We start from the raw sequence: 25,882 nt of genomic DNA, 5'->3' as shown, positions 1-25,882 counted from the left end.
TTTCTAGCTCTGTGTCACAGAAATGGAGCTCTAACATCTACAGTATAGACATATATTATTAAATTAATCATCACAGATTTTTCAGGCTTGAAAATGAAATGGCGTTCACTGTCGGACATTTGCGTTTAATCTCAAAGTCCTCCAAGCCATCATGTTTTAAAATGATGCATATCTGTGAAACTTGTTATTCGCAATGCTATAATTTGTCTTCAGATAGCAAAATATAGCTGTCAGTGTCACAGATATTAGAAATGTTTACAGAGTCCCTCATTAAAAAGTTACCTTACAATAATATCATACATTTCATATTTCTAGCAGCAACATAAAAAGTAGAATTTTCTGAAGAAGCGTTTTGAGTAGATGATGCTCAGATTTGCTAAAGTTAATTAATTGAATAAATTCTGTCCTTCTTTAAATAGACAGGACTGTAACTACTCCATGTCATGCCTTATCATTATCACAGTGCTGGATGAAGGAAACGTCTTATGTGAGGATCTTCTCTCTCTTGCTAATTCACAGAAAACACACACATACACATTCCCAGGACAGATATTGCCTCTTTAGTCACCCATATCATTTAGGATTAGGATTTGGGATTCAGAATTGTATGTGGGTTTAGTTACAAGGACACAGGAGAAGTTTTTTTTGTGGAGTGTTTTTTGTAAAAACCACTTCCAGGCGGTTTTGCCATCCTTTAAATGAACGGGCTGCAAAAAACGTTTTGTTTTTTTTTGCAAAAAGCCGTGCGGTAAAAAACGCTTCCCATTCACTTCTATTGCTTTCTTCAGGCGGAAAACGCCTGAAGAAAGGTCATGTCGCTTCTTTTTCTCTGCTAGCAGAAAAATCTTCTAGCAGAAAAAAAAAAAAGCTAGCAGTCTACATAGACTAACATTGTATGGAGGAGGATTATGACGTGGATTATGACTTCATTTTCCTCCCATATTTGGAGGAAAAAAAGTGTGTCTTATAGTCCGAAAAGTACGGTAATCACATCCTTGCATAGCCTTTAGAAAGACTATTCCACACATACCTTTTTTTTTTCTTTCTTTTTTTTAAATGTAGATTGTGAGCCCCACATAGAGCTCACAATGTAGATTTTTCCCTATCAGTATGTCTTTTTGGAATATGGGATGGAAATCCATGCAGACACGGGGAGAACATACAAACTCCTTGCAGATGGTTTTTTGCCCTTGGTGGGATTTGAGCACCAGGACTCCAGTGCTGCAGGCTGCAGTGCTAACCACTGAGCCACTGTGTGGCCCCCCACACATACCTTTTGTATGCTAATTGCCTCAGTGGTTTTTGAATGTGCCCGTTTATATACACATGCTAATTAGCTTCCAGCGAGCACCGGAAGTCTCAGCGAACACTCCTCTCTATTTTCTCCTATGTGTGTACGAGCAGGGAGATGAGAAGAGGTGAGAATAGCAAAGGGTGCACGATGAGACTTCCGGGGTGCACAATGGAGGCTAATTAGCATATGAATAAAAGCAGGCTCATTCAAAAACTACTGAGGCGATTAGCATACAAAAGGTAGGTGTGGAATAGCCTTTCTAAAGGCTATGCAAGTATATGCTTAGCTAAAAATGACTTTTTCCAATGATAGAGCCCCTTTAAACATTCCGAGCCGTACACGCGTAAAGCCGGCTTTACGAGTTCTCCCATTGAAGTGAATGGGAAGTGTTTAGAAGCGCTCGCGTGTACGGCTCAGAATGAGCCGAGCGCTTGCGCCGTGTGAAGGGGCCCTAAGAGATAATAATGAAATAACTATTTTCTATGTAGTGAACAGATTAATCTTTACAGAATCCTGTAGAACATGCATACACCCACCCCCACTACAGCAGTAAAAATAATGCACCTGCATTCAATGGCATCCAGAGGAGCAGTTCATCTTGGCTCCATGGCACTACAAGACTAATCAATGGATACACTTCAGTAATACATCTCTGTAATAGGCGCCACACTCCTTCAGTGTAATGCACTGATTCACAAATGCCCTTCTCAGTTAAATGTACATTGGTTGGTTGGAACTTTTATCCAGTCGCACGTACTGGCATTGTAAAGTGATTGTACTATAGTTATGATAGTCAAGTAAAAATTGTATAAGTTGAAATAATAGTTTAACCTGAGGACATCTTAGCTTGAAAGGACCTCTGTATATTTACATTTACCTATGGCCTTATGTGAACCCTTGTCAATTTTTTGTTTCTTTTTTAGGTTAAAAAGTCAACACAACCTCTTCAAAAAAATAAACTTGACATATTGAAACTTGACATTTTTGGCTATATCATGTGGAATCTTTTAAATTACAAACAGAAATGTATGCTTTCATTTTTATATGGAAAAGGAGGGTTATATAATAAACAAGTGCTAGGTTTCCTTTCACCCGATTCTTCCGGATACCTTAGTAAAATGAAAGTTGATACTGGCTTATATAGATTCATAGCTTTAAAAGCATAATGTTGTCTGATATTCTATGTCTTATTGGAACTGCTATAGAGTAAAGATTTGACATTTCACCCTAAGCTAAAATGTTTTATCAAATGTTTTTTTCAGATAACTAATGCTGGACTGACATACTCCAAGGAAAATGCTTGGAATCTCTTTTTGCAGTCGGTGCTGCTAAACATTCGTTGGATTCTCATTCGGAGTGACACAGGCTCTACATTTTATAAATGGTGTACTGAATTTTCATCGCTTTTTAATGCATTATCTGTTTATTATGTTCCAAAATGGTTACGGTATGTACTCATTAGATGCTATCAGATTTTATTTTGTATCACTGCTTATCATTAATCCTGAGTGCAAATGACCCTGTGGTGCCAGGTCTTAACTATTGCCATGGCCAGAAAAACAGCATCCTAAGAATGTAATTGCATCAGTAGAAGATTTTTCAAATCTGACTGAATATTGTGGCATATAGCGGTTGTATTACATGTAGGTGACTTACAGTCCTATGAAAAAGTTTGGGCACCCCTATTAATCTTAATCATTTTTAGTTCTAAATATTTTGGTGTTTGCAACAGCCATTTCAGTTTGATATATCTAATAACTGATGGACACAGTAATATTTCAGGATTGAAATGAGGTTTATTGTACTAACAGAAAATGCGCAATATGCATTAAACCAAAATTTGACCGGTGCAAAAGTATGGGCACCCTTATCATTTTATTGATTTGAATACTCCTAACTACTTTTTACTGACTTACTGAAGCACAAAATTGGTTTTGTAACCTCAGTGAGCTTTGAACTTCATAGCCAGGTGTATCCAATCATGAGAAAAGGTATTTAAGGTGGCCAATTGCAAGTTGTTCTACTATTTGAATCTCCTCTGAAGAGTGGCATCATGGGCTACTCAAAACAACTCTCAAATGATCTGAAAACAAAGATTGTTCAACATAGTTGTTCAGCGGAAGGATACAAAAAGCTGTCTCAGAGATTTAACCTGTCAGTTTCCACTGTGAGGAACATAGTAAGGAAATGGAAGACCACAGGGACAGTTCTTGTTAAGCCCAGAAGTGGCAGGCCAAGAAAAATATCAGAAAGGCAGAGAAGAAGAATGGTGAGAACAGTCAAGGACAATCCACAGACCACCTCCAAAGAGCTGCAGCATCATCTTGCTGCAGATGGTGTCACTGTGCATCGGTCAACTATACAGCGCACTTTGCACAAATAGAAGCTGTATGGGAGAGTGATGAGAAAGAAGCCGTTTCTGCACGTACGCCACAAATAGAGTTGCCTGAGGTATGAAAAAGCACATTTGGACAAGGCAGCTTCATTTTGGAAACAAAAATTGAGTTGTTTGGTTATAAAAAAAGGCGTTATGCATGGCGTCCAAAAAGAAACAGCATTCCAAGAAAAACACATGCTACCCACTGTAAAATTTGGTGGAGGTTCCATCATGCTTTGGGGCTGTGTGGCCAATGCCGGCATCGGGAATCTTGTTAAAGTTGAGGGTCGCATGGATTCCACTCAGTATCAGCAGATTCTTGAGAATAATGTTCAAGAATCAGTGACGAAGTTGAAGTTACGCCGGGGATGGATATTTCAGCAAGACAATGATCCAAAACACCGCTCCAAATCCTCAGGCATTCATGCAGAGGAACAATTACAATGTTCTGGAATGGCCATCCCAGTCCCCAGACCTGAATATCATTGAACATCTGTGGGATGATTTGAAGCGGGCTGTCCATGCTCGGCGACCATCTAACTTAACTGAACTTGAATTGTTTGTCCAAAATACCTTTATCCAGGATCCAGAAACTGATTAAAAGCTACAGGAAGCGACTAGAGGCTGTTATCTTTGCAAAAGGAGGATCTACTAAATATTAATGTCACTTTTCTGTTGAGGTGCCCATACTTTTGCACCGGTCAAATTTTGGTTTAATGCATATTGCGCATTTTCTGTTAGTACAATAAACCTCATTTCAATCCTGAAATATTACTGTGTCCATCAGTTATTAGATATATCAAACTGAAATGGCTGTTGCAAATACCAAAATATTTAGAACTAAAAATGATTAAGATTAATAGGGGTGCCCAAACTTTTTCATAGGACTGTAGATAAGCATACAATGAGGCCTAATTTGTATAGCTCCTGTTGAAGTCGGTGATGGTAGTATAAATACATAAGTTTAGCCTTCCCTGAGCAGTGACTTATGACTCATGCTTCTCTTAGATGCATACACATCAGAGTATAGAATTTACCAGGCGTAATTATTAAAGACGGAGTGGTAAGGTGGAACCTTTGCTCTGACTTACTAGGCACTAAATGACTCTCATGAGACATTTAGTGAATACAGGGCATCCACTCAGCCTTCATGGTATATTGCAGTAGAATGTATTCTCTTTAGAGATGAGCGAGCACTGTTCAGATCAGCCGATCCGAACAGCACGCACGCATTGAAATGAATGGAAGCACCTGGTACTTCCGCTTTGACGCCGGCCGCTTAACCCCCCGCGTGCCAGCTACGTCCATTCATTTCAATGCGTGCGTGCTGTTCGGATTGGCTGATCCGAACAGTACTCACTCATCTCTAATGAGGAGTGCACCTACCACTTGGAGGTAATTAGACTCATTGGAGATGCTTATATTGAACTCTGTTCAGGTGGAGGTGCTGCACGGCCTAATAACAGAAGACAAGATATTCCATGCCATAAATTACAGATCCTGTCACTAATCTCAACAATATATTCTCCCAAGGTATCGCTGTGGATGACATCCATGAGTCTTGCACATTAATTCTCCCTAATCCCCAAAAAGATCTAGTAGAAATTGGAGCATGTCATTTTGAGGAAGTCTCTGACCTCTGACATACATCTTTTGTGAAAGGCTGTAGTGAGAAATATTCCATGTAATGCAGTCAGACTGTAATGTTCGTGTCTCTTCTGTCCAAGAGTTTGATAGGGTTTACAAAGCACAGCCCCCACCTGTTCTAGTAATGTTTCTAAGGCTGGGTCCCCACAAAACATAAATGCCATGAATTTGTCATGGCAAAAACCACAGTGTTTTACTGTACCTGCAAAGTGGATGGGATTCTGGATAATCCCATCCACACATTACAAAGAATATCCACTGTGGATATGTTGCGATTTCAAAAACCATCAAGTTTTTGTAAATCACAACATGTCAATTATAACTACAGAAAGTAGAAAATCCACAAAGGAAAACTCTGCTGTGGTTTTTCCTGCAGAGCTTTTTGCCTGTGGCTTGCTATGTGGGGCCTTAGTCTAAAAGTGAACCTAACATGCTATATCGACAACTTTCTCATATGTAGGAGTAAGTGATATGGCCTCAGCAAAGACAAGAATGAGACCCTAATTTATTAGGAGCTCAGTAGTAGTAAATGTTTTTTAAATAATTGAATAAGTCTCATATTATAGATTATTGAAATTATATAGTGGGCACCACTTGAATATAATTGAGGTGCATTCAGTATTATAAATTTTTTGCACATAAACCATAAAGTCTCAAAAATGAACAGAGCAGCAACTACACATGGACTTAGAGGCACAATGCATTTTTTTTTTTTTTTTGACATGGTTAATTATTAATTATCTGCAGTGTTGGACTGGGATGTCTAGGGACCACAGCCAGGACCCCTGTAGATCAGCTGTACTGACACAGCACTGCAACAGGTAATAACAATGCCAGGCTGCTCACCCGCCATATGATATGCCCCACCGCACTACCTAAACACACCTCTACACTATGTGTGGCAAACGAGCCACGTGGCTCGTAGAATTATTTATTTTTTTTATTTTAAATGTGGATTGTGAGCCCCATATAGGGATCACTATGCACATTTTTTTTTTTTTTTTTTTTTTTCTATCAGTATGTCTTTGTAGAATCGGAGAAAATCCATGCAAACATGGGGAGAACATAAAAACTCCTTGTAGATGTTGTTCCTGGTGGGATTTGAACCCAGGACTCCAGTGCTGCAAGGCTGCAGTCAGTGCCACACCTCCCATGAGGCGACCTGAAGCGAGCGCTTCAGGCGGCGCTATGCCAGGGCCTCAGGGAGGGCGGCATTTTTGCTAACCTAAGCCAGTCCAGGACAAGCTGTCCTGGACTGGCTTATCACCAAGCGGTGGTTTGGGGAGGCCACTGGAGCAGCGCAGCTCCGGCAGCCTCCCCTCATTCTCAGGCAGAGAGCAGGCAGTCTCCGGGCCTACTCTCTGCCGGCGAACGGGGCTAAGCCCCGCCCCTTCACTCGGCCACGCCCCGATCCACCCGGCCACGCCCCCGATCCGCCCCATCCTCCCGGCGGGGGGGGCGGCTTTCTGCAGTTAGCTCGGGCGGCGAAAGGGGAAGGTTCACCCCTGGCTGCAGTGCGAACCACTGAGCCACTGTGTTGCCCCCGGCTCATGGAATTATTAACATTAACATGGCCCATAAAACTATAGTACCCACAACTACGGTTATCAAGAATATGATGAGTGAGCAGTGCAACACCTGGCATGTAAACAATACCTGAAGCTGCTTGTTTTGCTAAACATCTGATCTGCAGGGTCCTAACGGTCTAAGAGATCAGATAGATCAGTGGGGGTCTAACAATTAGGGCTGATCAACTATTTGAAAGGACCATGGTGCTTTTGTGAGCACCCTCACTACCTTTCTTTTTACTTTGTGTTTTATAGTGATCGTGTAATGTTATTACAGCCTGTAATAATAGTACCCTGGCTTCTATAAAGTAGATGGGGTGTGATTTAAATATTGAAGGGTCCCCACACAGTGTAATATGCTTCACTGTAGCCCCCAGACAGTATAATATGCTCCACGGTGGCTCCTACACTATAATCCTCCATAGTGGCCCCCACACAGTACAATATGCTCCACATAGGCCCCCACACACTATAATATGCTTCACAGTGACCCCCACTGTATAATATACCTCACAGTGGTCCTCGCACAGTATAATATGCTCATCCATGGCCCCCAAATTGTATAATAGCCCCCACAGTGGCCCCAAACTATATAAATCGATGCTCCCAAGAGTACCCCTTATGCTGCTTCAAACGAACCTCATAAAATTAGATGAATATTCGTGTGGTTTGGCACTCCAGTTAGTTTTAGTGCTATTATTACACAGAGGTCCAGGGGTGGTGATGGAAAATAACAAACACTTATACTCACGTTATCTCACCTATCCTGGGCACTCTCGCTCCATCTACCTGTCTTCAGCATCCTCTTTGCACTCTTCCAGCCAGTGACTGAGGTCATATGCCCCAAATGTCACTGTTGGGGCTTATGATTTGGGCCTTAGTGGTCACAAGTGCGCTGATGTCGTTACGCCAGACCTCAGTCCCTGGCTAAAAGAGTCCCCCAGAAGATTCTGGGAGCTGTTGGAGTCCCAGGAGAGGGGAGTAAAAGTATTTGTTATATTTAATCACCTCCCCTGAGTCAGCTACTATTGGAAAGGGACCCAACATGCATAGACATTACAATGCTGGCCTCCTTTCTGTTAATAATATATATAGCAGTTGGAGAACCAGGCTTTTCCTGATCACTATCACAGGCCTGTGTGGCCCCGGCCACCTCCAGCAGGTCATGTACCACTCCATTCGCCGTCACACCCCTGGCGACTGTGATTGCTACAATGCCTATTAACAGACCTCCACTGCCTATCAAAAATAGTAGTGGGAGCTCGATAGGGCCTACTAAAGGCAAGGGGCACACCAGAGAATTCACTGTTTCCCCAGTGGGCCAGTCCGACTCTGGTTGCCTGTCAAGAAGGGAACAAAAAATGCTGTTATGCAGAAATGATTTGCTTCAAAGTCATCTAAATATAGAGAAATGTAATGTCATACAAGATAAAATTCATCAGCTGCGATAATGCCTCAGGAAACAGAATTTTTGCTCCAGGTCTCTCAAGATTTTTCTGTTTATCTAAACGCACACACACACAAAAACAAGTGTTCAGGCGTAAGCTTTTATTTTATTTAATAGCTAGAGGGAAATGAAAACATACACATAACATTCTCAATAAGGTCTGTCTCTTCCAAAACCCATCGACTAGACTTAGTCCATAGGGAAGGCAATAAGATTAAATTCACAGTACAGACTGCAGCTGCGTTACCCTGGTTACCTGCCAATCTTTTCCATAATTAATAAGGAAAATAGTTGGTCAGGTCACATGATTGACTGGCATAGCGATGATACTGAAGCATATTTTATTGAGCTAGGATAGACTTTCTCAATTAGTTGTACAAGCTTCTTGTTTGTGAGAGTGTAATAAATCAAGTTTTGTTTTCTGTGCAGAACTTCATAGTGTATGACATTTATTGGGTAGCTCACACCCTAGCCTGACTCTTCAGATTGATGCTTATTGTAGCACAATTTGTCTTGTCTTCACAGGCGTGTATACATCTCAGCAGAATTACCCTCTACACTCCAGCCAGCTAATCTTTCTAACTTGTTTTTTTCTGGTAAATCACCCTTTTCGCATGTGTCCACTTAGTGGCATTGAAATTCCATCACTTACCGTAGTAGCTAAGACAAGCTATATACAGTACAGTAATTGAGTTTGCACCCTATAATAATCATAAGAGGCACAGCCTTAAGATTATGGGCCCATTGTAAAATCTGTGACTGTTCCCCTCTTACCATGTATCATTTATACTACTAGTGCCTTCTTCTGTGATAGAGAGATCTTTGGATCAGGTAGCATGAACTGGATTTACTTGTTACCTTTGTTACATCAGCTATAGTCTTTTGATATACAATAACTGCCTCAGCCCAAATCAGAGTGTCTTCAAGAGTTTCCATTGCCAGATTACAGTTTGTTTATTCTTAAAGTCTGCAGTAAATATATCCTAACATGTCCTATCTGTCTTTAAGGGGAGACCTGGTTGAACATGCAAGCTATCACATTCAAGATTTGGCAATTTTGAAGACACATGAAATTGAAAATGTGTGTTACCTCTTATCATCCATGCACCTTTCTGTCACTGAGCATGCCAAGTCAACTGGTCAAAATTATGGAAATATAACCAATGCAAATTTTGAAAAATTTGTTCAGTGTTTCAGGGTCCTTTTCCTAAATCAGCATGCTTTAATAAAAAAGGAGCATGAGGTGGCCATGGAATCTCTCAGGTGCATTGATAAAAAGCTTGAAACACATGAAAAACTGACTGATGACCTTATACATGAAAAAAATGTACTTCAACAGCACAATGAAGGAACATTGAAAATGTTATACCAGATTGCTAAGGACAAAGCTGTGGTGGAACAGAAGATCCATGTTGTCCATCGACAGTTAGAGAAGATCAAGAAGCTCAGATCCCTGTTACCAGAGTATCAAGTAGCACTAGAGAAAGCAGAATACAAATGTTCGGCTATAATAGAAAACATTAAGGAGGTAGTGCAAAATATAGACATAACAGCTTTAGGTAAGCAACAGTTTTGTGCCAATATCTACATCAGAACAGCTATAAGAGATCTTCAGTAAAATTACTTAAAAGAAAAAAGACAAGTCTGAAAGAGTAAAAAAAATCTTTTGATACTGTTATACTTACAGGAGAACTGCGCGCTATGCAGAAGCCAGATGTGGACATTGAAGAGCTGATGGCGTCTATTATTATAATTCTGAAGTCACCTAATGCTGATCTGACATGGGCAAAGGGTGCTAAGAGGCAAATGGCCAATATAGATCGCTTCCTAAATGAGCTGTCAACTTTCCACTTTTCTGAGGTGAAACATTTTTTGTCTTTTATTATTAATCTATTTGGATTATTTACTGTATTTTGTATGACATATTAAAGAACATAACAATTGTAATCTTTAGTTATCTACGTCTACATTGGAGCTCCTGGAAACAAACACAAAGAAAGTTCAATTTACACCAGAGAACATGGAGAAGAAAGCAGCTGGTAATCCAGTAGTAGGAAGTCTCTTGAGATGGCTCCAAGGTGCAGTGCAGTATTACAGGATTCTTTCTTTTAAGGTAATTTTTATTTTACTTATAGCAAATAAATAACTCTGTTAAGAGATAAACATTGTATGTCCAAGGAAACGGGAAAAATATAAAACAATGTTTAACTAATGCAAGTATAAGGAAAATGTTTGTTCTCGTACCATGTTAGCCAGTGGGTAGAAAATATAAAAAAACAAAAAACTTAATTGTCTTCAGTAGTTGATACATTTTTAATGGCTAATTAATAATGTCATCATTATTAGTTAGCCATTAAAAAGGTATCAACTAATGAAGACTATCAAGTTTTTTGTTTTTTTATACTAACTAATGCAAGTCAGTCAGTTAATGTGAAAACTGGAATTATAGCTGTGGCACAATGTAAATGATATATGTAAGACTTCAACCATTGATCACACTAAGAACATTCCACTATCATCAGATATTGAAATAAAGGAAGGAGGTTAAATAATGTGGAAGTGCTGGAAATACAGAGTAACCTACAAAATCCAATCTGTAAATATCAGTGCAACGACCAGCCAATTGTGAACCCACTGTGTCACCAAACTAGTTTGCCTTTGGGTTTCTCCTAAGGGCATTGTCTCAGTGACTTCATTCCATATGGGGATCTGGACTTCTCCAACACTGGAACCATTTCAAAAGGTAGCAACCCAATGGTCTCTTTGTAATGGAGTTGACCAGGTGCAAAACTCCAAGGATTCAGACAGAAGCATAGTCTTAATACTGACCAAGGTTAGGGCTGGCAGTGTACATTCAAGGTCAAAAGACAGTCATGTAGTCAGAACTGGTAGAGTTCATGTAGAGAGAGCAAACATCCAAGAGGTCTGGGCTGGCAGCCCAGGTTCAGACATCAGGAACAGGCTGGGTCAGCAACAAATAGATGATAATGGTAGTAGGTAGGGGCAAAATTAGGGAACAAGCCAAGGTCAACACAGAATATCAAGCAGTACAAATAAACACATTAGTAGGATTCTAGCAAGCTAGAAGGTTAGTTGTATACATGCAGACTGACAGATATATGCTGTGAAAGATTTACTAACATGCTTACTAGTTCTTCTTCTAGTAGCAGAAAGGGAACATGGGCTTGCCCTGTGGACAGACATAGCATCACCACCAGCAGGAAGTGTATGTGTTTGTCACCATGGAGTATCAGGGAACAGGCAGCATTACAATATGGCTAATCAGTAACAGGATACAATGTATTTTCGAGACTGCACTATAAGCACAGCTCTCGGGATTGTTTATATGCTGGGTGCTGTGGTGCTCACTTGCCATAGTTTTAGAAAAGGCAAGTAGTGATACTGTAGTGGTGTCCTTTTTAAGTTCTATGGGACACCACTGTAGTACCAATAATTGCTGCTATTAAAAGCATAGCGCTGACATTTGAAATATACTGTGAGTTGTAAACTCTGGGAAACAGCTGATCTCAGCGGTCACACTTCTGCTGATCCAAGAATGCTTAAGGAAAGGCCATCAGTTTTTTAAAGCTCAATATCCCCTTTAAACTGATGTGTGTATTGTATAAAGCATTTACATGGGGTTGTTAAAGACTGTGCAAAAATTGAAATACAGTCAACTGGTTTGTATCAAGACCCTTTCCTATGTTTTTGCATTCTTATAAACGCGCTCATACATCTTCAATAGCTGTTCGTGTAATCCTCATTTGGCTGGCATCTATTCCTATTGTTTCTCACATGCAAGTGGTTCCCTCAGCCAAGCATGCATGTGTAAATACATAGAGGGGAGTAAGCCACTGCCAGAAACCTCTAGTGATAGCTTATTTCCCAGGGGAACTTATGCTTATTTCTTCCTTTCCCCAACATCATCTGCTGGGGGATAGTCAGAAGGTCCCCATACACATACAATTGTTGGTTGGTTCTGCTGAATTTTCTGGGTTCAAACAATTTTTTTCTTAGGTGCGTGGGGCCTTAAAACTGACATACTGGCATTGTACCATGCATGACTGTGTGTCTACCTATTGAATGATGGCTGAGGTCTGCTGGGTTCAAAGCAAAGTCTAACAAAGCCCATCCACATATTGCAGAAAAATACGTGCCGCAGAAATGCTGCAACTCCTACAACCGTTGCGTTTATGGAATTCGCAGTTTATCAATTATACCTACAGAAATACTGATGGTTTCCTTATTGGTATAATAGAAGCAAAAAGTCCGCAGAGGAAAAATCTGTGAAAAGCACTATTCGTTTCCACCATGTATTTCTCCGCAACACTTTTTCGCTATGGCCCGCTGCATAGGGATTAGAACACAGCATCCACTTTTTTTTTCCCAGAAGCACCAGGATTAGGCTATTTTATCTTATTGAAGAGAAATGGGCTGGCCTGCAATTTCAGCAACATTCAATGGACCAGAGTAGTGCTATTTCTAGAAAACAAAATTGGTGTTTTCCCGTAATGGATGACTGTCCTTGCATGGTGTTGGTTACTTATACCTCTTCAAGCAGTAAACTAGAGCATCGATTTATAACTAATACACACGTTTTCTCAAAAATACTTTTTTTTACATAGTTTTTTATTTTGAAATTCTGTTGTATTTTTTAGTGATGTCAACCTATTCTGTAGCACTGTACATTTGTTATAGTAAAGCCAGTGAGAGCTTAGCTCTCCCCTGTATTACTTAAATATTTCACAGACATTAACTTTAAATGGTTTGTAAATCTCACTCTACGATATCTATTAGAAAGTCATCAGGTTCAAAGAACTAATATACATTATCTAAGAAGACACACATTCCTGAATCTATCTCAGTTCCTTCATGTGTTCAAAGAAACCAATTTAAACTCATTTTTACCAAGGCCAAGTGTCAATCATAAGAAGAAATATGTGTGAAATTTTAATTGCAAGATGTTCAGTGCAAATTTAATGAGTTAAATAAGAGAGAGGAGAATTCCGGCATGCTCAGCTCATGCATAATGTTGACTTAAATTGGTTCTCTAGAGGTGGCGAGAATTGCATTTGTAGAATTTACACACTGATAGAGCAAATGTGCTGGGCCCTGTAGGTTAAGGTTATAAATCAGAATCATTTAACTTACTTTGAGTGATTGCTGGAGAGTATAATGGTTCAGAAAGCTGGCTTGAGATATACATGATTATTCTGCCTAGATTATAGAAATGCTGCTCAATATTCATAAATCAGTGATCATTAATCCCCCAAATAGTTCCTGTCAGCTACCTAAATAAATCTCCCACCAGTTAATTGAGATTGAAAGAGACTGCACTTATTTACTCGGAATTAGAACAAAAGAAATGTTGTGTGTCATGTGGATGTAAACATGAATGATCTGCAAAATGATTTGCTTAATGCCCCTGACAGTTGACAAATATAAAGGATATTGCATCCAGCATCCGCACTTTAGTGCTAGCATTTGTGAATACAGCTTGCTTTTAACTCTTTTTCCTGTAATTCAATCAGCGCAATGACCATTTACCACTGTTGCTGCCACACATTAGATAAACTTGTATTTCTAGCAACTGTCAAATTGAATTGGCACCCAGCTATATACTGGAATTATTGTAGCTGATTATAGCAGTCTCTGGGTAGGCATTTCTCTGTATTCTCTGGTCATTTCTCAAGCTTTTACTGCAAGGACCCATATGTCAACTGGCTTCAAGCATTTGAGAAAGTTAACACTGATAAAGAATTGTAAAAACAAGTTATCGCTGAAATTTGTCATATGGTACAACATCTAGTAAACACATTTTTATTTGTTCAGTTTTCCATACCATTGGTGGTAAAGTTTTTGATATATAAACTTGATATGTTTCATGAAGAAAAAAAAATGCAGCTCATTCCCTGAGACAGAACACTACCTCCTTCTGAAGTCGTACTTATTTAGTTACTGCTCCTTCAGAAGAGATGTAAGTTGCTTACGGTGGTCTTGATGGAAAATTTTGACCACCTGGATACTGACTGAGGTCTTGGTTCTGCATTGTCTGCTAAAGGTAGACAATTTCTAAAATAATTGTAGGATAATTTTATGGTCCAGTGTTAGAAGATACAATTAGATGGGATACTCTTCTGGATGTGTTTATTTCTTATGTTAATATCACACTAGTGCCAGGCTCTCTGTTGTTCGGGCCCAAATGACAGAGAGCCAGACTGCTACAGTAGTGGTTACACATGGAGACCGACAGACCCCATTGACTATATTGAGGTTTGCTGTTTCAAAACTGAAAGCAGTGGAAAAAAAAGTCCTCCATGCAGGACTTTTTCTCTGCTGACATTTGGCAGTCTTGCGATGGAACGTTGGCAGAGAAAAAAGTCCCGCAGAGGAGACTCTGATGCAGATGTGAACCCAGCCTAACAGTGCAGGAATTTTTTGAAATGTAACTGTTTGTGAAAATGTTGCGATCATAATCTATTCAGAATCCACCTAAATTGTGAAAAACTAACAATGATTATGAGAGCAAAGTCCTTCAGTTTTAAAAAGGTCAGTTTTCCTGGGTTAGGTTTTGTTCACACAGCTGAATTTTCAGAAGCTGAAAATGCAGCCTTTTGGCCTCGGCAGACACGCAGCAGCAAAAAACGCTGCATTTTACATTACCTGTAAGGTGGATGGGATTCTGGCTAATCCCAGCCCCACATTGCAGAAAAAAATCTGGAGCACAAATGTTGCGTTTTCAATAACATCTGCATTTTTATAAATTGCAGCATTTCCATTATACCTGCAGAAATGCTGGCATTTTCCTTATAGGTATAAAGAAAATCCGCAGAAGAAAACTCTGTGGCCTGTGTGTGAAAAATGCTATGGGAAAAATGTAATGCGTTTCTTCTGCAGTCTTCAGTTTTTTTTTTTTTTTTTTTTTTTTTTTTTTTTGCTGCGGCTCACTATATGGGGCTTTATCCTCAGAAATCTAAATCTGAATTTTTCCACTAGACCAAATGCTGCAACAGAATTTGCAAATTCCACATTGGCCCAACAGTATACTTTTTCCTCCCATTCACTTCAGTGGGAGTTATTAGGCAGAAACCATCTAAAAAAACAGCTAGGAAAAAAAAATCTGTATCTGCCTTCCAATGATTTTGATGTGAAAGCTGCCTTAAATTCAATAGTTCAGTCAAGTAAACATATCCTTAAGGGCTGCATCTCAGGATATAGACTGGGAGCAGCTATTGTCAAATCATGATACAGACATTTAGAGAAGAAAATTTGAGAAAGTTTACAGCAACTGTATACCTATAGGGAATAGTGTACCCCTGCCCCATGGCTTACATCTATCATTGAAAGGGATGAAAAACCAACATCAAACAGGCATCTCTAAAATATGAATTTGAAGTAACCTGTAGCCTTTAAGAATTCCAAAGCAAATACATAATGAAAGGTTAAGGAAAGCAAAAGAGACTACTCAAAATTCTGTGTGTGTGCGTGATATATATATATATATATATATATATATATATATATATATATATATATATATATATTAAGGCTGCAGAGCCTATACTTCAGGGCAGATCCCGGGAACGAGAGGCGGTGCCTGCGCCTGTCCTGAAATACTGAGAGACTCGTGAGACCTTAATCTGGTATTTGTTTGTTCGTGTGGCTGGTATTAAGCCACAGATATAGTTAGCCTTATACTGTTTAGTTAGTGCTCGAATGAGCAGGGTTTTGTTTGATGTTTTTTGCCTGAAGTTAAGTCTGTATTTTATTTTGCTTATTTTGTATCTGAAGTGAAGGTTTATTTTATTTTTTTTTCCCAAATAAACCAGTTTGCACTAGATATTGTGTCACTGTCTCTGACTGGTTGGGTCCACACCATTGCTGCTACAGAGCTACCTTCCCCACAATCTATAAATGCAAAGGGCAATTTGTGGCAGAAAAGTAACACTGCTCATCATCCTGAACACACCAGCCACACTGTGAAACATGGTGGAGGCAGCATCATGCTGTGGGAAGGCTTTTCTTCAGCAGGGACAGGGAAGCTGGTCAGAGTTGGTGGGACTGGGAGGAGATTCACCTTCCAGCAAGACCCTAAACATACAGCCAGAGCTACAATTGAATGGTTTAGATCAAACAATATTCATGTGTTAGAATGGCCCAGTCAAAGTCCAAACCTAAATCCTATTGAGCATCTGTGGTAAGATGTGAAATAACCCTCTCCATCCAATCTTAGATGTTCAGTAGTGTAGGCAAACAGGATTTCATAACAGATTAACTCGAATATGGTCAAAGAATGACTATAAGCTCACTATAATAAAATAATAGGTGTTTAATAAATGAAAAGAGATAAAACTTAGCTTTCTAATTATGCAAAAATGATTTTACTAGGCGTCTAATCATGGTATCAGCTGAAGCCAAATATCACAATAGACCATGGAGCTTTATAGTACCCTTGAAGGGAAGGGGGGAGAGGTGAGGGGCTTCCTGGTAGAATATGTGTAGTCAACTCATTGCTTGACCATTTATAGTACAGGAATTTGAAGGAATGTGTAGCAACTGATCAGTAATAGAATAGTATACAGAAATACAGAGTGATCAGTAACAGACATTATCCTATAGCTGGACATTAAGAAATTTACCTTGTCGTATCACATCAATAATAGTCTCATTTTATGGAAAAAAAATATGTCCTATTACAAGTAGGTGAGGGAAAAGGGAGGGATATAATCCCTAAAATTCCTTTCTTATTTGTTTTTAAAATGTGTTTCTAATAAGACTGTTTACTTTCAGTGTTGTCTATTATCATTTAGCAAACGTTATACATTGTCTCTTTATCAATCACAATATTTCATATATTTTAGGTAAAACCTTTACAAAATAAGGTGTCAGAAATGTCTATTGCTTTAAGAGAAGCAGAACAGAAAATGACAACTTTACAGCAGAGAAAGAAAGGTCTTCTTTTAAGATTGGCTGACCTGGAGAAAGGTTTTGAGGAATCAACCATGCATAAAAACAAGCAACAACTGCGGACTATGGAAATAGCCCAAAGGTTGGATCAAGCAGCAAAAATAACTCAGGTGTGTTTCATATGAACTGATGAACATAGACAAAAATGTCTATAGTGTATAACTCACTCTAAGTAATGAAATATATCTTTCAATTTATGATATTTATAACAAAATTATATCCATAAAATCACTACAGTATAAATTTCTTTAAAAAAAATGAACTGAACTGAATAACAATACATTGATATTTCAGCTTTTCAATATTTTCTGGCCTGACAACTGCATTTAAAAATGTGTCATCGCTGTCATCCAGTTTTTCTCATATGAATTGATACTTTGCTGGCTGCTTTAAAGGGGTAATGTTGTTTGGCATTGATAGGGTGGAGATAGAGGTCAAGTCATGTAAAGGATTGGGCGACCCTCTTGGCACATTAGCCCAATGAGATCACCTGATCAGGCTGCCCAGTATTTCAGTTATAAATGTAAACATGGCTCTCTATCTTATAAAAATGAACTTCTGTCTGTCTGTTCTCTGTGCGCAACCAAACAACTGGACCGATCTTCACCAAATTTGGCACACAGATACTTCAGGTGTCCAGGAAGGTTTAAGAGGAAAACCCAACTCACTCGGATGTACCGTTCCGGAGATACAGCTTTCCCAAAACCCTGACCTCCCCATTAGCCAAAATAAACCTGCAAGTCTTTCACTCATATTCCAACTGTCATACATATAGTCACTCCACATGTACAATCCAACACTGATATCCAAACTGAGATACACACATCAGAGGATTAGATACACAAGTCATCACACAGTATCACATGTTAGATACGTGCGTCTGCACACAGTTCCACAAGCCGAAAGATTAGATATGCGCATCTGCACAGATTTCCAGAAGGCGAAGGATTAGATACGCATGTCTGCACACAGTTCGACATGCTAGAGGATTAGATACTCGTGTCTGCACACAGTGTAAGCATACTAGATACCTTCAACACCTAAATATTAGATACTTTCGGCACCTAAATAAGAGAGGGACTTTGTGGAGGTGGTAGTTGAGGATTTATATGTGGGAGTCCTCAAGAAACCATACCATGGCAGAGCTCATTGATTGTTTTACTTTTCTGTGCTAAAAATGTCCTTGTTAAAGGGGCCACACGGCTTAGTGGTTAGCACTGCAGCACTGGAGTTCTGGTGTTCAAATCCCGCCAAGGGCAAAAAAAAACCATCTGCAAGGAGTTTGTATGTTCTCCCCATGTTTGCATTTATTTCCATTCCATATTCCAAAGACATACTGATAGGGAAAACAAATGTATATTGTGAGCTCTATGTAGGGCTCACAACCTACATTTAAAAAAAAAATAAAATGTTACTTGGTAACTGGTGTCTGTATGATGCTGATCAATTATAGACGTTATCAATATATTGTAGAGATATGATATTTCATATAAAATATGAATAAATATCATTGACTTCTTTTAGGTAAATGTACAACTATAACATGCATTAACAAGGATGGTGTACTGTAGCTTTTAGTTCACTGCACACAGATTTGCAAGCTGGAGATGAGTGATGTTCTAAGGCTAAGAAATAACAATATAGAAGCAGCCTGTAAGGATCTCAACCCTTTAGATAACCCACCCTAAGCACAATCCTATGAAGTAACATATAACTTGACAACTCCATTTAACTGGCTATAATATCTTTAATCTATTTGAAGCTTCTTGAGGAGCAGAAGAAGAAATACGCTGCTATTGTAAGCTCCCTTCCAGACAGGCTCAGTGGGATCCCTGGAAGTACAGCCATGGCAGCAGGATTAGTGACTTACCTTGGTACTTATGAGCACCACTTTCGACAGCTCATGCTAACAGTGGAGTGGCCCATGGCTGTGAAAGAGAGAGGTTTTCCGTTAATGATAGACTCGATTGATCCAGATAAAGGTAACATAAATCTAGTTAAATATACGTTGTATGCTAGAATAAAAACTGGAAGGCAAAAGATTCTTTTTAAACCTACATATTGCAGAATAGTGCTAATTTTTGTAATATTTGTAACTGCACTTTTCATTATTCTTGTAGCTTTCACATTTGGACATTAGCAACTGCTTATCTTAATTTATTTTATTAATACTCATATTAATACTCATAATTATTAATTGATAATTAATTCTATACAGTATATCCTATAAAATGATCTGTATTAAGGGGTGTATCCATTAGAATATATATGTTTATAGGTTGATCCTGTTGGATATCAAAATGTATTAATGGTGTGTAAGTTCACCATTTATTAGTCTGCCTATCAATAATACTACATCAGCCTATTTCTGTTATTTGTGACCTTGTATAGGGGGTGCAGTTCACTATAAGGGGAGAAGCCAAGCAGTGGAGACCCAATAAATAATGTTCATTTGCTCTAAAAAGGTATACAAACAGGAGTGACTTCATCGGAGTCTCTTTAAGCACTTCAGAAACAAAATGAAAATGCTAAAGTTGCAGTAACAATGTAGGCTCAAAAAAGTAGTCAGTAGCTAAGAGCATAATAAACATATCGGGACAGATTTCTGTAGACTGCCATTACTCGTGCCATTCTTCATAGCCCCGGAGCCAGTGGAGGGTACTCCTCTTTATAAGATGACAATCGTGCTTCCTCATAAATGAGATGCACCCTCTCCCAGTCTGTGCACTCGTGAGATTATGTAACCAGTTTATAGCTTTCTGCCCTAAATTGCGTTAAATCTGGCAGGACAGCTGGCCCTGTCCCTTGCCCGCCATCGCTATGTAAAAGAAGTCGCAATATTTTTTTTCTCAAACCACTGATTTGCACAAAATATTGAATCTTTTTGTGTCTTGTATGCCATAAAACTGGCATATAAGGCATAATAAATATGCCTTAATATTTACAGTAGAAATATGATATTTTAATGTCCAGACACTTTACACAGATTACAGTTATCATTATTTATTTCAAAACTGGCAATCCTTTATATCCTTTAGTTTGATAATTTTTCACAAATACTTAATTACATAATATGTAATTCCTATGAATGAAACAAATGACCATGAGGTGACCAGTCTCTAGCCTCACTCAAGATGGTAACTGCAGTTCTTTCACGAATGGAAGATGTCATTATAGTTAGAGATGAGCGAGTACTGTTCGGATCAGCCGATCCGAACAGCACGCTTGCATAGGAATGAATGGACGTAGCCGGCACGCGGGGGGTTAAGCGGACGGCCGCTGTCAAAGCGGAAGTACCAGGTGCATCCATTCATTTCAATGTAGCGTGCTGTTCGGATCGGCTGATCCGAACAGTACTCGCTCATCTCTAATTATAGTACATAGTACAGGAAACCATAAAACTAACGAATTTCTTTTCTTGAAAACTTTTTGTGATCCTGTCATATTTAACCCATTGTCACAACAATCTTACTGTTTAGTTGTACATTGTTATGCAGGTCGCGTGGTTGAGTTTTCTGTTATATTTCCCTGTGGTTCTCTAGTGGACAGTCCAAAAAGCAGTCCTGATGATGAACAACAAAACATTGAAGGTATGTTGTATTCCATCTTAAAATCCTGAGCTGCATCTTCCTGATGCTGCCTGAGATAAGACTTGGATTAATCTTCAGTATTTATACAGTGTTTATTACAGTACAATGCTACAGAAACAGTATGGGAAGGATTGGGACATTAAACCCCAGCTGTATAACACCTTGTGGATAGTTTAGAGGCCCCAAAATGACGTTACCTTTAACCCCCTAACAGTTACATTTATGGCTGAAATAAATCTTGCTGGCATAAAACCAGTTACAGTGACAAGGGGACATCCTCTACGTCTGGAGGAGAGAAAGTTTCACCAGCAATATAGAAGGGGATTCTTTATTATAAGAACATCAAGACTAAGGAACTCTCTGCCACAGGAAGTGGTCATGGTGGATTCATTGAAAAACTTCAAAGAGGGCCTGGATGTCTTTCTCGAACAGAAAAATATTGCAGGTTAAGATCTAGATTTTGTTAAGGACAAGTTGATCCAGGGTTTTTATACTGATTACTAGATTGGAGTTGGGAAGCCTCATGGGGTTCTTTGACTTCCTCTGGATCAATACTGTAGTGTTATAGGTTGGAGTTGACAGCCTGTGTCTTCATCCAACATCATCTACTATGTAAAACTCTGATGCCTTATGTACAGTACTTTTTAACCATTTAGTGAGCTGATACATTTTAGCCTTAACCAGTAACATATTATCCCTCTCTGCTTTCCAACTTTCATAACTTTTTGAATTTTACCTCAACCTTACACAGTTCCGTACACAGAAGTATAAAAAAGTTATGAGTGTCAGACTATGGGTGAGCAAAGTTGTGGGTTTCAGAATATATAAATTTATGTTACACTGACCTCCAGAATAAACTTTTGTTATTTTTACTGCACAGTGCATACCATGAAAACCCATAATTAAATGGCACAGCTGTTTGTTGTTGTTTTTTTTTTTTTTTTTTATTCCTCCCTATTGTGAATTTTTCTGCCATATCATAGAATATTAAAAGGTGCCATTAGAAAGTACACTTTTTCCTGTGAAAGGCAAGCCCTTTGGCTATGTTCATAGATAAAGAATAAAGTTATGGGTCTTAGATGACAAAGATAAAAAATGGAAATGCAACCCCAATTTGTGACACTATTATATTTGTATGGGTCTTGAAATTCAGAACTAAATTGTTCACTTTTCACTACCTTTTTATGTTTTAATGTGTTGTAAAATTTTCATCTGTTCTCAGAAGTAATATTAGCTTCTTTCTACAGGAGAATATAATATAACTATGGAGAATGGTAGCAGTTATCCATACCACGATGGCATATCTTCAAATGTACTTTCTTTGCACCGTCAGTGTTCACCCATCATCACAGATGAGCTTTATATGGACTATATAAAGACTTTGCTAATGAGAATTGTACAAGCCGATGACATTCAAAAATGGCCAACAAAAGGTAAATCATCTTAGTAAAACTCGTTTTACAGTAAGTTGTTACTTGCAAACTGGTACCTAAGCATTGCAGTAGCTTTACAAAATTGTTATTATGTTTTACAATAATATTTTACATAAATGATCATTGTTTTAGGGAAATTATAACTCTACTGCTTATGTCTGATGTTTTTGAATATTAGAAGATTAAGTTGTCACTCATTGTTGTAAACCTTCCTCCTATAATGTATATAGAAACTGTGTTGTATGCACAGATTGAATTATTTCTCTCTACCTCTTACTTGAGGTCTAGTGTATTTTATAGCAATAAACTGCAAAATTGATGAATAATGGTTAATTTTTTGTAAAACCTTTACAAAAAATAATAATTTTATAACTGTCCTGAGTTTATAAATAGTTTTCAGTTATATGTATTATGGTTATTATTTCACTATTACTTCAGTTTTATTGTAATTGAAGAGATGTGTATAAAAATAGTAATAGTATTTCTGTTCTGTGGTATGAAATTAATTCAATTAGACGTCTGCATATCATTATTGTGTTTGGCTCACCTTGTTATTGGACAGGTGGTGACCTTGCTACTGAACCAGAGCACGGGCAGAAAAATTATTATTGGACCTCAGCTCAATACAAATATGTTTTTCTCTTGCAGATTGGACTCCTCAGCAGATGGAGAATGCAGCTATACTTTACTTTTCTTGGCAGCGTCCAGTTATATTGATAGATCCATGTTTCAATGGAGAGAAGTATATTCAAGAAATCTTTGGGACATCCCCCGCAAAGCCATTCTCTTTCATAAATCTTCATGCTCGGTACGATAAAGTCATTTGATTGAGGAAACATTGAGAAACAGCAATACATGCAGTTTTTTTCAATTTCATTATTAGAGCAAATCTCCCTGGGGAAAATTGATTTCTTAATACACAGCAGCAATGGAAAAACAAATGTTCTGTTGGGGTTCTTTTCAACCTTGTAAGCTGAAGACATTAATTCATAAATATAATTCATTTTAAGGTTATGGCTCCACGTTACGAAAATGCAGCGTTTTACAGTACTTGCAAAGTGGATGGGATTTGGCTAATCCCATCCACACATCCAAAAATCTGCAGTGAAAAAGTTGTGATTTCAAAAACGTTTGCATTCTTGAAAATTAAATCATGTCAATTATAGCTATGGAAACTTTGACATTTTCTGTATAGGTACAGTCCTATGAAAAAGTTTGGGCACCCCTATTAATCTTAATCATTTTTTGTTCTAAATATTTTGGTGTTTGCAACAGCCATTTCAGTTTGATATATCTAATAACTGATGGACACAGTAATATTTCAGGATTGAAATGAGGTTTATTGTACTAACAGAAAATGTGCAATATGCATTAAACCAAAATTTGACCAGTGCAAAAGTATGGGCACCCTTATCATTTTATTGATTTGAATTCCCCTAACTACTTTTTACTGACTTACTGAAGCACAAAATTGGTTTTGTAACCTCAGTGAGCTTTGAACTTCATAGCCAGATGTATCCAATCATAAGAAAAGGTATTTAAGGTGGCCAATTGCAAGTTGATCTCCTATTTGAATCTCCTCTGAAGAGTGGCATCATGGGCTACTCAAAACAACTCTCAAATGATCTGAAAACAAAGATTGTTCAACATAGTTGTTCAGGGGAAGGATACAAAAAGTTGTCTCAGAGATTTAACATGTCAGTTTCCACTGTGAGGAACATAGTAAGGAAATGGAAGACCACAGGGACAGTTCTTGTTAAGCCCAGAAGTGGCAGGCCAAGAAAAATATCAGAAAGGCAGAGAAGAAGAATGGTGAGAACAGTCAAGGACAATCCACAGACCACCTCCAAAGAGCTGCAGCATCATCTTGCTGCAGATGGTGTCACTGTGCATCGGTCAACTATACAGCGCACTTTGCACAAATAGAAGCTGTATGGGAGAGTGATGAGAAAGAAGCCGTTTCTGCACGTACGCCACAAATAGAGTTGCCTGAGGTATGAAAAAGCACATTTGGACAAGGCAGCTTCATTTTGGAAACAAAAATTGAGTTGTTTGGTTATAAAAAAAGGCGTTATGCATGGCATCCAAAAAGAAACAGCATTCCAAGAAAAACACATGCTACCCACTGTAAAATTTGGTGGAGGTTCCATCATGCTTTGGGGCTGTGTGGCCAATGCCGGCATCGGGAATCTTGTTAAAGTTGAGAGTCGCATGGATTCCACCCCAGTATCAGCAGATTCTTGAGAATAATGTTCAAGAATCAGTGACGAAGTTGAAGTTACGCCGGGGATGGATATTTCAGCAAGACAATGATCCAAAACACGGCTCCAAATCCTCAGGCATTCATGCAGAGGAACAATTACAATGTTCTGGAATGGCCATCCCAGTCCCCAGACCTGAATATCATTGAACATCTGTGGGATGATTTGAAGCGGGCTGTCCATGCTCGGCGACCATCTAACTTAACTGAACTTGAATTGTTTGTCCAAAATACCTTTATCCAGGATCCAGGAACTGATTAAAAGCTACAGGAAGCGACTAGAGGCTGTTATCTTTGCAAAAGGAGGATCTACTAAATATTAATGTCACTTTTCTGTTGAGGTGCCCATACTTTTGCACCGGTCAAATTTTGGTTTAATGCATATTGCGCATTTTCTGTTAGTACAATAAACCTCATTTCAATCCTGAAATATTACTGTGTCCATCAGTTATTAGATATATCAAACTGAAATGGCTGTTATAAACACCAAAATATTTAGAACTAAAAATGATTAAGATTAGAGATGAGCGAGTACTGTTCGGATCAGCCGATCCGAACAGCACGCACGCATTGAAATGAATGGACGTAGCCGGCACGCGAGGGGTTAAGCGGCCGGCCGGCGTCAAAGCGGAAGTACCAGGTGCTTCCATTCATTTCAATGCGTGCGTGCTGTTCGGATCGGCTGATCCGAACAGTACTCGCTCATCTCTAATTAAGATTAATAGGGGTGCCCAAACTTTTTCATAGGACTGTATAATAGGGGGAGGAAGTCCGCAGAGGAAAACTTTGCAGACTTTGTGAAAAATGCAGAAAAAACACAATGTGTTTCCACAGTGGTCTTTACCGCAGCGTTTTTTGGCTGCGGCTTGCTATGAGGGGCCTTAACCTAAAAGGGTTTTCAGACAGATTTCCTTTAAACATGTCCACATGATGAGCCATAAAAATCAAATAGATGGTGGAGTTGAGAGGGTCTATTGTTTCAAAACATGTCCGTACCTGGAAGGCAAGTGTTTTTGACAGAAAATAGGCTTTTTGTTCTTAGAATTAGTGGAGTCTTAGTAGATGGGTCTCTACTATTTTTTCTTTAATGGCCTACCCAATGGATAATAATTTGTTTATTTTAATAATTTGTTTATTTTTTTTTACAATTATTTTACCACATATCAAGCATTAGGTTTATAGGACTTCAGTGTACTCAGGGTCATATACAAAAATACAGTTCATAGAATATTTACTTTTGAATTGAATTATATGATCTTCTGCAACTTGTACTATATTTTTCATTTTCCAAGTCGCATC

The 25,882-nt window shown here is 38.6% G+C and overlaps 1 protein-coding gene across 1 annotated transcript in view; it reads left to right on the top strand.

Moving 5' to 3' along the window:
* Positions 1 to 25,882, top strand: part of LOC142194092 (uncharacterized) — a 412,519-nt gene that overhangs the window by 232,773 nt on the left and 153,864 nt on the right. Inside the window, exons 65-73 of the mRNA XM_075263119.1 lie at positions 2,557 to 2,741; positions 9,342 to 9,892; positions 10,021 to 10,193; positions 10,288 to 10,446; positions 17,195 to 17,410; positions 19,063 to 19,282; positions 20,798 to 20,890; positions 22,138 to 22,323; positions 22,972 to 23,131. Of these exons, the coding sequence (XP_075119220.1) occupies positions 2,557 to 2,741; positions 9,342 to 9,892; positions 10,021 to 10,193; positions 10,288 to 10,446; positions 17,195 to 17,410; positions 19,063 to 19,282; positions 20,798 to 20,890; positions 22,138 to 22,323; positions 22,972 to 23,131 (1,943 nt within the window). The remainder of the gene's footprint in view (positions 1 to 2,556; positions 2,742 to 9,341; positions 9,893 to 10,020; positions 10,194 to 10,287; positions 10,447 to 17,194; positions 17,411 to 19,062; positions 19,283 to 20,797; positions 20,891 to 22,137; positions 22,324 to 22,971; positions 23,132 to 25,882) is intronic.

This window comes from Leptodactylus fuscus, chromosome 2 (genome assembly GCF_031893055.1).
Source record: "Leptodactylus fuscus isolate aLepFus1 chromosome 2, aLepFus1.hap2, whole genome shotgun sequence".
Classification (NCBI taxonomy): domain Eukaryota; kingdom Metazoa; phylum Chordata; class Amphibia; order Anura; family Leptodactylidae; genus Leptodactylus; species Leptodactylus fuscus.
This window is presented reverse-complemented; position numbering and strand designations above follow the sequence as displayed.